This window comes from Cnephaeus nilssonii (assembly GCF_951640355.1).
Source record: "Cnephaeus nilssonii genome assembly, chromosome: 6".
Classification (NCBI taxonomy): domain Eukaryota; kingdom Metazoa; phylum Chordata; class Mammalia; order Chiroptera; family Vespertilionidae; genus Cnephaeus; species Cnephaeus nilssonii.
In genome coordinates this window covers 6,943,816-6,954,877 of record NC_137077.1, presented here as the reverse complement: position 1 = coordinate 6,954,877, position 11,062 = coordinate 6,943,816, and the positions used below count along the sequence as shown (strand labels likewise).

Below are 11,062 nucleotides of genomic sequence, written 5' to 3'. Positions count from 1 at the left end.
CCCACGCTGCTCAGACCCCAGAGGGAGCTCCCAGGCTACTTGGAAGACACGTGAAGGGGCTGGCGGACCGTCCCCGTGCCTCTGCTCCTTTCCTGGGTGCTGATGGGGGGACGAAGGGCCCCCAGCAGGATGAATCCCAGCCGCAGGCTCTGAGGGCACGGCCATGGGGCTTTCTAGAAAGAAAAAGCACCCGCTGGATTCTCAAGTCCCTCAGCCCCAGGAGACCAAGCTGGAAAGGGGTGGAGGGTGGATGGAGGATGGGAGCCCCAGGGGACCCACTGGAGGTCGGGGCTAGCGCTGGGCCTCCGAGTTGGGAAACTGACTCTAACCTGTCCCGGGACCCTGGGGTGATCACCTCCTTTCCCTGGGCCTCGGTTTCCCCATCCATAAAGGAAGGGAACCATGCCCCATGCCCACCTGGTGCTAAATCTCCTGTCCCCCAACAGGGGACCTCCCCCTGCTGCAGGCTCCTTTGCCCCCAAACCTGTCCCTAGTCCCAGAGCCCCGGGCCCCGCCCTCTCTTGGCCTGCTCGCCTGCCCTCCCGCCCACCAGCCCCGCACCCCCCAGCAGAGTCCCTGGGCAGCACAGTAAAGACGCCTGGTGTCGGTATCTGTGTAAACTTTAAGGAGAACGTGTCTTTGTTTTCCTGTCCCTTATTGTCGGGTGGTGGTTGTTCACAGTCAGGTGGTGGTCAGGTGTGTGCGTGGGTGCGTGCATGTGGGTGTGCGTGTGCGTCCACTCCGCGGCCTCGGCCCCCGGCACGCCCCCGCCCGGCTGCCCCCGCCCGGCTGCCCGGGCCCTTACCCGCGTGCCCCCGCCCTGCCCCTCCGACCTCACCGGGGAGGAGAGAGGGTCACAGCTTCTGCTGGGCCGAGACCCCCTTCCAGTAATCGAGGATGTCATGCAGGTCCTCGTCCTTGGCGAACTGGACCTTCTTGCGCAGGGCGTGGCCCGCGGCCACGTACACCTCCTCCCGGGGGTGCTTCTTGTAGGGCCGGAAGCGCTCCCAGATCTTGTGCGTGCTCTCCGAGGAGTACTCGGGGCTGGAGGAGTAGCCCGAGTAGTAGTGTCTGGGCGAGAGCTGCGCGTAGGCGGAGTCCCGCTTGGAGCGGGTCAGCGGCTTGAGGAAGGACACGCGCTGGCTCAGGCTGTCGGCGCCCTCCTCATAGTACAGCGCCGGGAAGCTGTGCCTGTGCTCGCTGCAGTGGAAGGCGGGCTTCACCTCCAGGTGGTGGACGCTGCCCCCGCCGCCGCTCCCGCTGCCCCCGCCGCCGCCGCTGCCGCCGCTGCCGCTGCTGCCCGAGGGCACCAGCGGGAGCCGGTCCAGCGGGCTGTTGAGGGGGCTGCTCTTCTCGATGTACTTGGAGTCGCTCTTGGCCAGCCCCGCGGGGGACGGGAGGTCGGGCACGTCCAGGCTGAAGACCTTGGCGCTCTTGACGGAGCCGCTGGAGGACACGCTGCAGGTCTTCCGGGCCACGGCGGCATCGGCGCTCAGCTGGCGCTGCAGCGGGTGGTGGGAGCTCTCCTTGAACGGGGCTGGGAGGAAGCTGGGGAGCTCCAGGGCCCCCGGGGAGGCTGCCGAGGAGGCTGGCGTGGCCGCAGGAAGGGACTGGCACTCAAAGGCCAGCTCAGGGTCCCCGCCGCTGCTGCCGCCCGCTATGAAGGAGGCCGCGTCCAGCTTGAGGGCATCAATGCAGTTATTGATGATCTGGTTGACCTTGTCCACCTCCTTGGCGATGGTGGAGATCTCCGTGGCCGAGCCCTGGCTGTTCCCCGCGCCCGGGCGGTTACTCTCAGGCTGGGCCGGGCCATCCCCGCCGGTGCCGGCGCCGGTGCTGGTGCCGGTGCCGGTGCCGGTGCCAGAGCCGGTGCCGGTGCTGGTGCTGGTGCCGGTACGCACCTCCATATAGTTGCCCTTGGTGGCCACCTTGGGCGTGTCCAGCCCGGCCTCCAGACCCTTGGCAGTGGGCAGCTTCTCCCCAATGATCGACGGGATGGAGGACATGCGGGACACGGGCAGCATTGGGGGCTCGCCCAGCTTCTGGGCGGCGTGAACGATGGAGCCGGCCTCCACGTCGGCCCCGTAGCGCATCTCCAGGATGGTCTTCTTGACCTTGCCAGACTTCTGCTTCTCCTCCTGCAGGCGCCGCTTGCGCAGGCAGTAGTAGACGGCCCCCAGCACGATGACCATGCCGAAGAGGCAGCCCAGGATGGTCATGATGTAGTGGGTGGTGGTGGAGGTGCTGGGCGCCAGGTCGCCCGGGACCGGCTCCCGCGTGGTGAAGGCCAGGCAGGTGTGGTTGAAGCGGCGGCTGTTGCGCAGCGAGGTCACGCAGAAGGTGTACTCGGTGTGCGCCCGCAGCTTGTCGAGGGTGACGATCTCCTTCTTGTTCTTGAGCGTCATGACGTCGGAGATGTAGCTGTTGTTGTACTGGACCAGGACGTACATCTTGCTGTAGGGGTGCGGGATGATGACCACCAGGGTGGCCGAGGTGAAGGTGACGTGGTGCAGCTTGATGGCCGGCCCGGCGGACGCGTCTGTGGTGGACGAGGCCGGCGGCTCCACCGAGAGGATGTCGTCGGGGTTGAAGCCCGAGTTCTCATCCGGCTCCCGCTGGGCGTCGGTGGAGTAGGGCGTCGGGTGGCTGGCGGGCCGGGCGGGCAGCGAGCCGTTGCGGCACTTGGCCTGCAGCACGGTGATGGCGTTGAGGCTGTGGTAGGGCCGGGGCACCAGCAGCGGGTAGCCGGCGAACTCCCGCGGGGACTCGCACTGCAGGCGGTCGTAGTTCTTGGTGACGTTGTTGAAGACCACGAGCCACGTGAGGAAGCCGTAGAGGTCGCACTCACAGTTGAAGGGGTTGCCGGCCAGTTCGCACACCATGAGGCTGGCCAGGCTGGCGAAGGTGGCGCCGTCCAGGCGGCTGAGGCGGTTGGAGGACAGGTCGATGCTGATGAGGCTCGGGCACTCGGAGAAGGCCGCGGGCGTCACCACCTCGATGAGGTTGTGCTGCACGAACAGGAACTGCAGGCGGCCCATGCCGCGCAGCATGCCCTCCGTCAGGTTGCTGAGCTTGTTGTAGCCCAGCTGCAGCACCTGCAGGCTCGACTGGCCCAGGAAGGCGCCGTCCTCGATGTAGGAGATCTCGTTCTTGGTGAGGTTGAGGTCGGTGAGGTTCCCGAAGCGGTTGAGCGAGGAGTAGAGCACGGCCTTGAGCTTGTTCTCGTTGAGCCGCAGGTCGTGCACGGTGCTGTTGATGTGCTGCGGGATGGTCTCGTAGGGCGGCTGGTTCTGGCTGCAGATGGCCAGCCACACGTACCCCTTGTCGCCCTCGATGAGCCAGCAGTCGGCACGCACGGCGCCGGGCCGGCACACGCACAGCAGTGCAGCCGCGCACAGCCCCAGGCGTAGCATGGCGCTGGCCGGGCTCGGGGTGGGAGGCACAGGGAGCCTAGCGGCTGGAGGCTGGGGCTGGGGCTGGCAGCACAGTCCTCCCTGGGGCTGCCACCATCTTGGGGGCGACCCCCAGCACAGGGGCCCCAGGTGAGGCAGGCTCCGCCAGACCCAACTGCCGGGGACCTTCTGGGCGCTACCAGCAGGTGCCGGGCACCGCAGCCAGGCCGGGGCCAGGGGTGCTGCGGGCCCCACAGCCTGCTTCCCACGTGGCTCTTCTGCTGGGGATGTGCGCGGCTCTCAGAGCTTGGCTTCCTCTCCCGCCTCCGCCTCCTCCTCTCCTTTCTCCTCAGGTTCTGGGCTCAGACGATCCCCACGGAAGGCTGGAGACTGGCGCTCTGAGGGGGAGCCAGCGAGACAGGGGCAGGGGGGAAGACACCCATCTGCCACCTGGTTCCTGAAAGGCAGCACCGAGAGGGGTGACAGATCAGTGTGAGGGCTCCAAGTGCAGGCCCCCAGTCCCTCTCCACCCCTCCCAGGGCGGGGGGCCTCTATGCCAGCAGCACTCTGGGGTCTATTATGAAAAGGGGGAGTGCGGTGGGCGGTGAGAGAGGGAAGCGGGGGGCCTGGAAGGAGGGCGGAGGGGCAGAGTCTCAGGACAGTGGGCACAGAAGGGAGTCTGGCAAGTTAACAGTTCAGGTGCACACACACTCACACGCACTCACACACGCCCCAGCACACCCACGTCCACGCTCGCCCACCTGCCCACACAAAGACTCACATGCCCCATGTGATCCAGACTCCACGGTATGCACACAGACAGGTACACACACACACACACACACACACACACACACACACACCTAGTCTTGTGCAGGACAAATGAGCCACACATACATGGCCACATACCCGGGCAGGCACCCTCCAATCCAGTGAAAGAATTAAGAAGTCCAGCAAAATGCCTCCTCTCCTCCATGCCCAGAGATAAATAATGCATTTGTTGTGTAACTGCTCTTGTTCCAAAAATAATTCCCTTGTCTTGGCTTCCATGGGGGAGGGGAGCAGAGCAGCGTGGCTGTGGGCCCCCCAAGCAGGGGAGCAGGGGCTGGGGTCTCCGACAAGGGAGGACACGGGACAAGCTCATCGTATAGACAGGAGCAGAGCTGAGGGAAAGAGAGGGCAAGAGAGTGAAGCCAGACACACACCCGCCCCCAATCCCACCTCCTCAAAGAATGGGGGGGGGGGGAGCCTGGCGGGGAGCCCTCAGGCAGGAAGAAAGCCAAAGGCCTCCAGAATAGCGTGATCAAAGCCCCGTCAGAGAGGGGCAGAGACTTGCCATGAGTCACACAGCACAGCCTGGGCCAGGATCAAGGCTCCTGAGGCAGCAGAACTGAGGAGGCCTGGAGCCCAGCCCTGAGATCAAGCGCACGACCCGGGCCTGTTTGCACAGCCACCGAGTGGGGACCAGGCCCCTGCTGGCCACCTGACGGGGGAAGCAAGGTGAGCCGGGCTGCCCGTGCCCAAGACGCAGATGGGCAGGGGAGAGGGCGCAGGGCTCGGAGCCAACAGACCCTTGTTCTCCAAGCGGGGAAACTGAGCCCCAGACACGGCCCCTCAGGCAGGTGGGGCTCCAGCCCCCACCCAGGGCTCTCTTGGCTGCGGGAAGAGCCCGGTGCTCCCTCCCTGTGCCCTAGGCAGTGGCCAGGGATGTGAAGATTAGGCAGAGAAATCCGTGTTTGGATAAAGAAAGCCTAAGACTGTTCACAGGAGCCACCTCTGCTTCCTGCTGCTGCTCCTGAGAAACTCCAGGAAGGCAAACACTTTGAGGGGAAAAAATGTTAAACCTTTGTCTTTAAAGCAAAACCAATTTACAGGCCTGGCCCCAGAGGGCTGCTGGGACAGAGGGAAGGGTGGCGGGGCGGGGGAGCGCCCCAGGAAGGCCAAGCAGGCCGTGTCTGTGGAGGTGGCAGGTGGCCAGGGCGTCCAGATGACCCCTCAGATTAGAGGCTGACTGGGAGTCAGCGGCTGGATGACCAGGGCCTCCCGGAGGTGGCCTCACACCTAGTCCCCTGCAGGACAGCGTGGACGGAGGGGCCAGACGGGGTGGGGGTGGGGCACCTGGAAGGAGCGGGTGCCCAGGCAGCAAGGAGCATTTCTGCCCCCGACTGTGCAACGCAGTCTCGGTGGGGCTGGAGTCAGAGACCTGAGCTCCTGTCCAATGTGGCTTCTGGCCCCGAGGGGACCCCCAGCCAGTCCCTCCCACCCCTCCTGGGGCCCCAGTCCGCCCCCCACCCCACCCCCCGACACACACAGGCAGTGAGGCTGCACTGGAGGAGGCTGAGTCGCCGAGCCGCCCTTCCAGAGAGCCCTCTGCACCTCCTCCCGCGAGAACGTCTGGGGACCGCATTTGTATGCAGGTGCACGCGCAGGTGTGCGCCGCTCAGAGCGCCAGTGCAGGGTGTGCTGACACATCCAAGCAGACGGGTGTGCGGCAGGCGTGAGCACGCACGTTTGCCTGTGCGCACAGGCTATGTGGCCTCGTGGCCCGTTACAGAGGTGAACATGGGCGTGGGGGGCATCTCAGGGGAACACGGGCAAACACCTACCTACATGTTGACATGCTAAGCACATGTATGGTGTGCATGCACGTGTGCACATGTGCAACTTTAGCCCCACAGAGACCCCCCTACCCCCACCCCCATCCTCAGATCTGAATTGCTTAAACCAGGGCCCCCTCAGCCAGGCGCAGGGGCTGCCAGGCAGAGCTGAGCTGCTGGAGCCTTGGGCAACCTCAGGCCATGCTGGGGGGAGTGGAGGGGGGATGGAAAGGCTGAGGGGCGGGGGGGGGGGAGAAGAGGGAAGAGGAGAAGGGGCCCAGGCTTGGGTGGGAGCTAGTCCTATCCCATCTCTTCCCTTCCCAACCCCCACCCCAGCCACTCGGAGCTCTGCCCACCTGAGCCCTCAAGGTGACCCTGCCCGTGGCCCTTTCTCCCACTCCTCCTGGTCTCCAGGACGGCCTGGGCCAGGGTCCAGCTCCCCCCCGCCACTCTCCCCTGAGGCTCAGACGGAGGGGGGAAAGGTTCCCCATCACCCTGTCCCGTGCGTCAGCTACCCTGTCCCTGTCCTTGTCCCTGGGCTGCCGGCCCACCCCCCGTGGAGGCCTGACGCAGCCGGGAGGGGACCGCAAGGCTTTGAAGCCGCTGACGGCAGCACTTGGCCCCCAGCCTGCTGCGCACCCACTCAGTGAGGGAGGGGTGCTGACCGGAGGGGTTCCCTTGGGCCTGAGGCTAGGGCCTTGAGCATCCCGGCCTTCCCCCTGCCGGCTCGGCTCGTGACGAGGGCTCCCCAGCACACAGAGTAGGGGAGGCAGGATGCCACCTCACACACACCCGGGGCGGGGAGGGAAGGAAGAGGTGAGGGAGCTGCAGGCGGGAGGCAGGACTGGGAAGGACTGCGAAGCCCAACATGCCGACAGCTGAGCGGGAGAGACGAGGAACAGAGGGTGCGTCTGAGCCACAGGGACCAGCAGTCTGCAGAGCACACCGCGAGGTGACAGATGGGAGGGGGTGAAGGAGAGGACACAGACCTGCTGCCCACCCTCCGCTCACCCAGGGACCCGGAGACAGATGAGCACGGGCCTGGCTGAGCCACTGGAATAAATGCAGCCTGTGACCAGCTCGGGGGGAGGGGAAGCAGCAGCCACAGCTGTTGGAGGCAGAGGCCTCCTCTGCCCGGGGCCTGCATGGCGCCGAGCCTGGCGGGGCTGCTGATGGCGCAGTCCAGGCCGATGGCGCAGTCCGGGCCAGCAGTGTCTGGCCAAGTGCAGTGCTCCTGCCTACCTGGCCTGCAGGGACCCCTCCATCCCCCCGTCCCCACTGTGCCCGCCCCCCGTCCCACACACACACACGGGTGTGGTGGCAGTGGGTGGCCTCTGGCCAGCGCAGGGCCAGGCCCCAAGTGCCCACCAGCACCTCTCTAAGGGTGCCTCTCGCCTCCCACCACAGAGAAGGAACGTGGCAAAGTTGGGGGCCAGCGTGCCATCGAGGGATCTTGGGGTGGGCCCCAGTCCAGCAGACCACACACCACCTGATGTCCCTTCTGATGGGGACACCCTTGGATGGAGAAGGAGAAGCGTTAGCCAGGCCCAACGGATCTGGGAGGCAGAGCTGAGGCGGGGTCTCAGTGCAGAGTGGGCGGGACACGCCGTCTGAGTCACGCTGGGCCAATGGCTCCCCCTCTCCAGGCCTCAGCAACACCCTCCCCCAGAGTCAGTGGCTGATGTCTGCGCCCTTCGTCCCCGGGTGCCATGAGGTTGAGGACCCCTCTGCAGACTCAGAATCCTAGCACTGCGTTCCGAGCTGGAAAGAGGAGGGGCCCTGGCTCAGCCCACTCCCAGCCCCTCTCAGAGGGGAAACTGGGGCCAGGACTGGGGAAGGGACATGTTCGCTGGTGGAGGGTCAGCTCAGGACCCAGGGTGGCAGTGACAGATGCTGACCTGCCAACCTCGAGTCCCCTCTGGGAGCAACTGCCCTGACACGGGACCCCCACCCCCTCGCCAGCTAACCCGGGACACAGGGCACGAGCCTGTCTTTATGGATAAAGTGGGATGAATGCTTCCTAGCGCTTGAGGCTGCAATGGGCTAATGAGCATGCTCACCTCACAGGGCTGCTCCCCAGGCTTCAGTGTCTTGGCCTCCCCCCTCCTGGGCCAGGTGAGAGGATGGACAGCGTGAGGCCTGCCTGAGTGTCCCTTGGCCAAGTGGGGGGGGGCCGTGGAGAGGGGGGAGCAGGGGTCAGCAAGGAAGACGCAGGGCTGGCCAGCTCAGAGACCTCGGACGAGTTGCAGGCCCCTCTCCAAACCTCAGCTCCTCCACCATCTCCCGGGGCTCCCACAGAACCCCAGGCCACGTGGAGACGGTATCCGCTCACCGAGCAGGAGGCCCAGCAAATGCTCCGCCTCAGGCTCCTGCTCACAGGGCCACCCTCCCGCGGGGACATCGGAGGGTCCAGGGCCCGAGTGGGGGAGGCAGCTGGTGTTCCAGCTCCCAGGAGCAGGACATGAGGCTCAGCCAGGGAAATCTCATTGGCAGCCGCTGACAAGCCCTGGCACAGGCTGGCCTGGGACAGGCTGGCCAAGGCCCCCCGAGGGGCCACCGTCACTGTCTGTGTCAACGCCATTCCCCGGATTAGGAGGAGCCAGAACTCCCAGGGCAGGCGGCCACCTCACCTCTCTCTGCTGGGAGCCAGCACCAGGCCAGGGTCCCAGAGACAGGCTATAGCACTGCCCTCCGGACAAAGCCTGCCGCCCCCGGGGCTGGACACTGGGTCTTGTCTCTGCCTCCACCCCACAAGGGTTCCTCGTCAGGCCGTTCTGGGCCCTGAGTCCTCGTCTCTAAAACGGGATAACCTTGCCTTCACCACGGAACCGTTTGGATTTCAGGTGGAATGAGCCCAGCTGCAGGACAGAGAGAAAAACGCATGGATGCGGGAGGCAGAGTGTCCTCGAAGTAAATGCTGAGCTGTGTGACACAGAGCACATGAATGCACCTCTCTGGGCCTCAGTCTCTACCCCTGTGAGACAGTCATGGCTATCCCTTACCCCATGGCTCATTGGTGTCTGACATGTATGTCCCTTAAATCTTCTATCGCCCTGCATGGCTGGCACTGATAGGTAGCCTCATTTTACAGTTGAGAAAACTGAGGCTCTCTCCTTGCCCAACTTCCTCTAAATAGCTGGTCCCACGGCAGGGCCTGGACATGCATGGGTGTCTAGTGGATTTCCCGCCCCTTGCAACAGCACTTCCCTCCCCACCAGGAAAGCATGCAGCGCGGACTGTGCACAAGTGGAGACTTCAATTTCTCCATCCAGCAGAAGTCCTGATTCCAGGCCAGCTACGCTACTCCAGGCCCCTTCCACCTCAGGGCCTTTGCACGTGCCATTTTCTCTGCCTGGGATGCTCTTCCCCCAGTATCTGAACAGCCCATTACCTCATTCAGGCCTCTGCGCAACTGCTCCCCCAAAACCCACCCTTCCCGGACACCAGTAGGTCATCTCAACCATGCCTCTGGTCCATTCAGAACACTCAACACTACCTAGCATCGTTTAGTTCTTTATTATCACACCCTCCCGGCCCCCACCATGAAATCAAAGCAGGCTGCATCTTGTTCGCTGCTGTAACCTCCAAACCTGGAACAGGATCAGGCATGGGGCACGCGCCCAGGACATGATGTGTAATATGAGAGCTCAGGGCTAGGGACAGGGTGTTAAATAACAGAGGGAGGGACCCCACTTCTTATGGGGTGCTCACATTGTGCCAGAAATGTGCTGAGCCTTCCTTTTAGCCCCATGGCACGTGCTTCCCCCTCCCCCCCCCCCCCCCCCCCCCGCTTATGTTTTCTGTTTCACAGGTTGAGAAACCAGGCTCAGAGAGGTCCGGGGATCCACCCAAGACCACACAGCCAGGAACCTGGAGCAGCCTGAGATCCTGTAACTGCCAGACTTTCCAGAATCCCTGCAGAGGTGATTTCCCCCCAACTCGCATGCCTCCAGTGACAGGGATCTCTGCTCCCGTCTGAGGCCACTGACTTCCTTCTTGGAGGGCTCTGACCATTAGAAATGTCTCCTTCTATCACAAAGCCACGTCTGGCTCCACACCTCTGTTCATCGGGCCCAGTGCTGTCGGGAGCCACTGAGAACACGGCCACTAGTTCCCCTCAAAGGCCCTTCCGGTGTTTGCTAACCTGTTCTCTCGCGCCCCTGCTTATCCAAGATGCACACCTCACGTCCTCCACTGCTCCTCCTGTGCCACGGTGTCAAGTCCCACCCCCCCCCCCCTCGGGTCCAGCTGCCCAGGGTCACACTTGCTGTCAAGGTCCCTCCTGAAAATGTGTCGCCTGGAGCCAAGCATCCGTGCCAATGTGCTCTAAGCAGCCGTGGGCACCAGGGGCCTCTGCCTCCTGGGTTTGACATCATGCTTGTCAGAGCAGTGAGAGTGTGCCAGCCTCGTGTCCTCACCTTGCTGTCCTAGATGCCAGCCAAACCCCCTTCACACACACCGCCAGGCAGCTCCGATGCCCTCACAACGTCCTCTGTTTGGGTTTCACCCGAGGTGCTGGGTGTCCGTCCACCCCCATTCAATCAGGTCTTATTAGTCTCATGCCCTTGTGCCAGCTGCTCCACAAATCGGGGGAGCTGGGTCCTGCCCCTCGGTACCGGCACCTGCTCCCGGCTTTGTGCCATCCTGCGCGGGGCGAGCAGGCCACGGCTGCATCCGTGTCCGTGTCCGAAGGAAACAGGGACCAGGCCTGCAGCTCACGCCTGGGGCAGGTGGGGCACGCTGTCCAACTAGCTACACACTCACCCACGTTCCCTACACACCCACAGAGTTTACGACACACCTACTGTGTGCCCGGCCCTGCACTGAGCTCCAACTTACCCAGAAGAGCTCAATAAGAAGAACCCTGCTCAGCAGCAGCAACAGCTGGGTGTGCAAGGCCTCGCCGTGCCGGGCACTCGTCTCCGAGCCCAGCCACCTTGGCCCAAGCAGAGGCCTGGGCTAGTTTGCAGTGTGACAAACAGTGAGGACACTGATGCTGGCTCACTGCGTGACCTTGGCCGGTCAGTGCCTTACCCCTCTGGGCCTCAGTTTCCTCATCTGTTCAGGGGAGAA

The 11,062-nt window shown here is 64.1% G+C and overlaps 1 protein-coding gene across 1 annotated transcript; it reads right to left on the bottom strand.

The window, feature by feature from the left end:
* Positions 1 to 854: 854 nt before the first annotated feature.
* ELFN2 (extracellular leucine rich repeat and fibronectin type III domain containing 2) lies at positions 855 to 3,413 on the bottom strand (the record flags this gene model as incomplete). Its single annotated transcript, XM_079775796.1, has 1 exon — positions 855 to 3,413. The coding sequence occupies one exon, from the start codon at positions 3,411 to 3,413 to the stop codon at positions 855 to 857; it is 2,559 nt and encodes an 852-aa protein (XP_079631922.1).
* Positions 3,414 to 11,062: the final 7,649 nt, after the last annotated feature.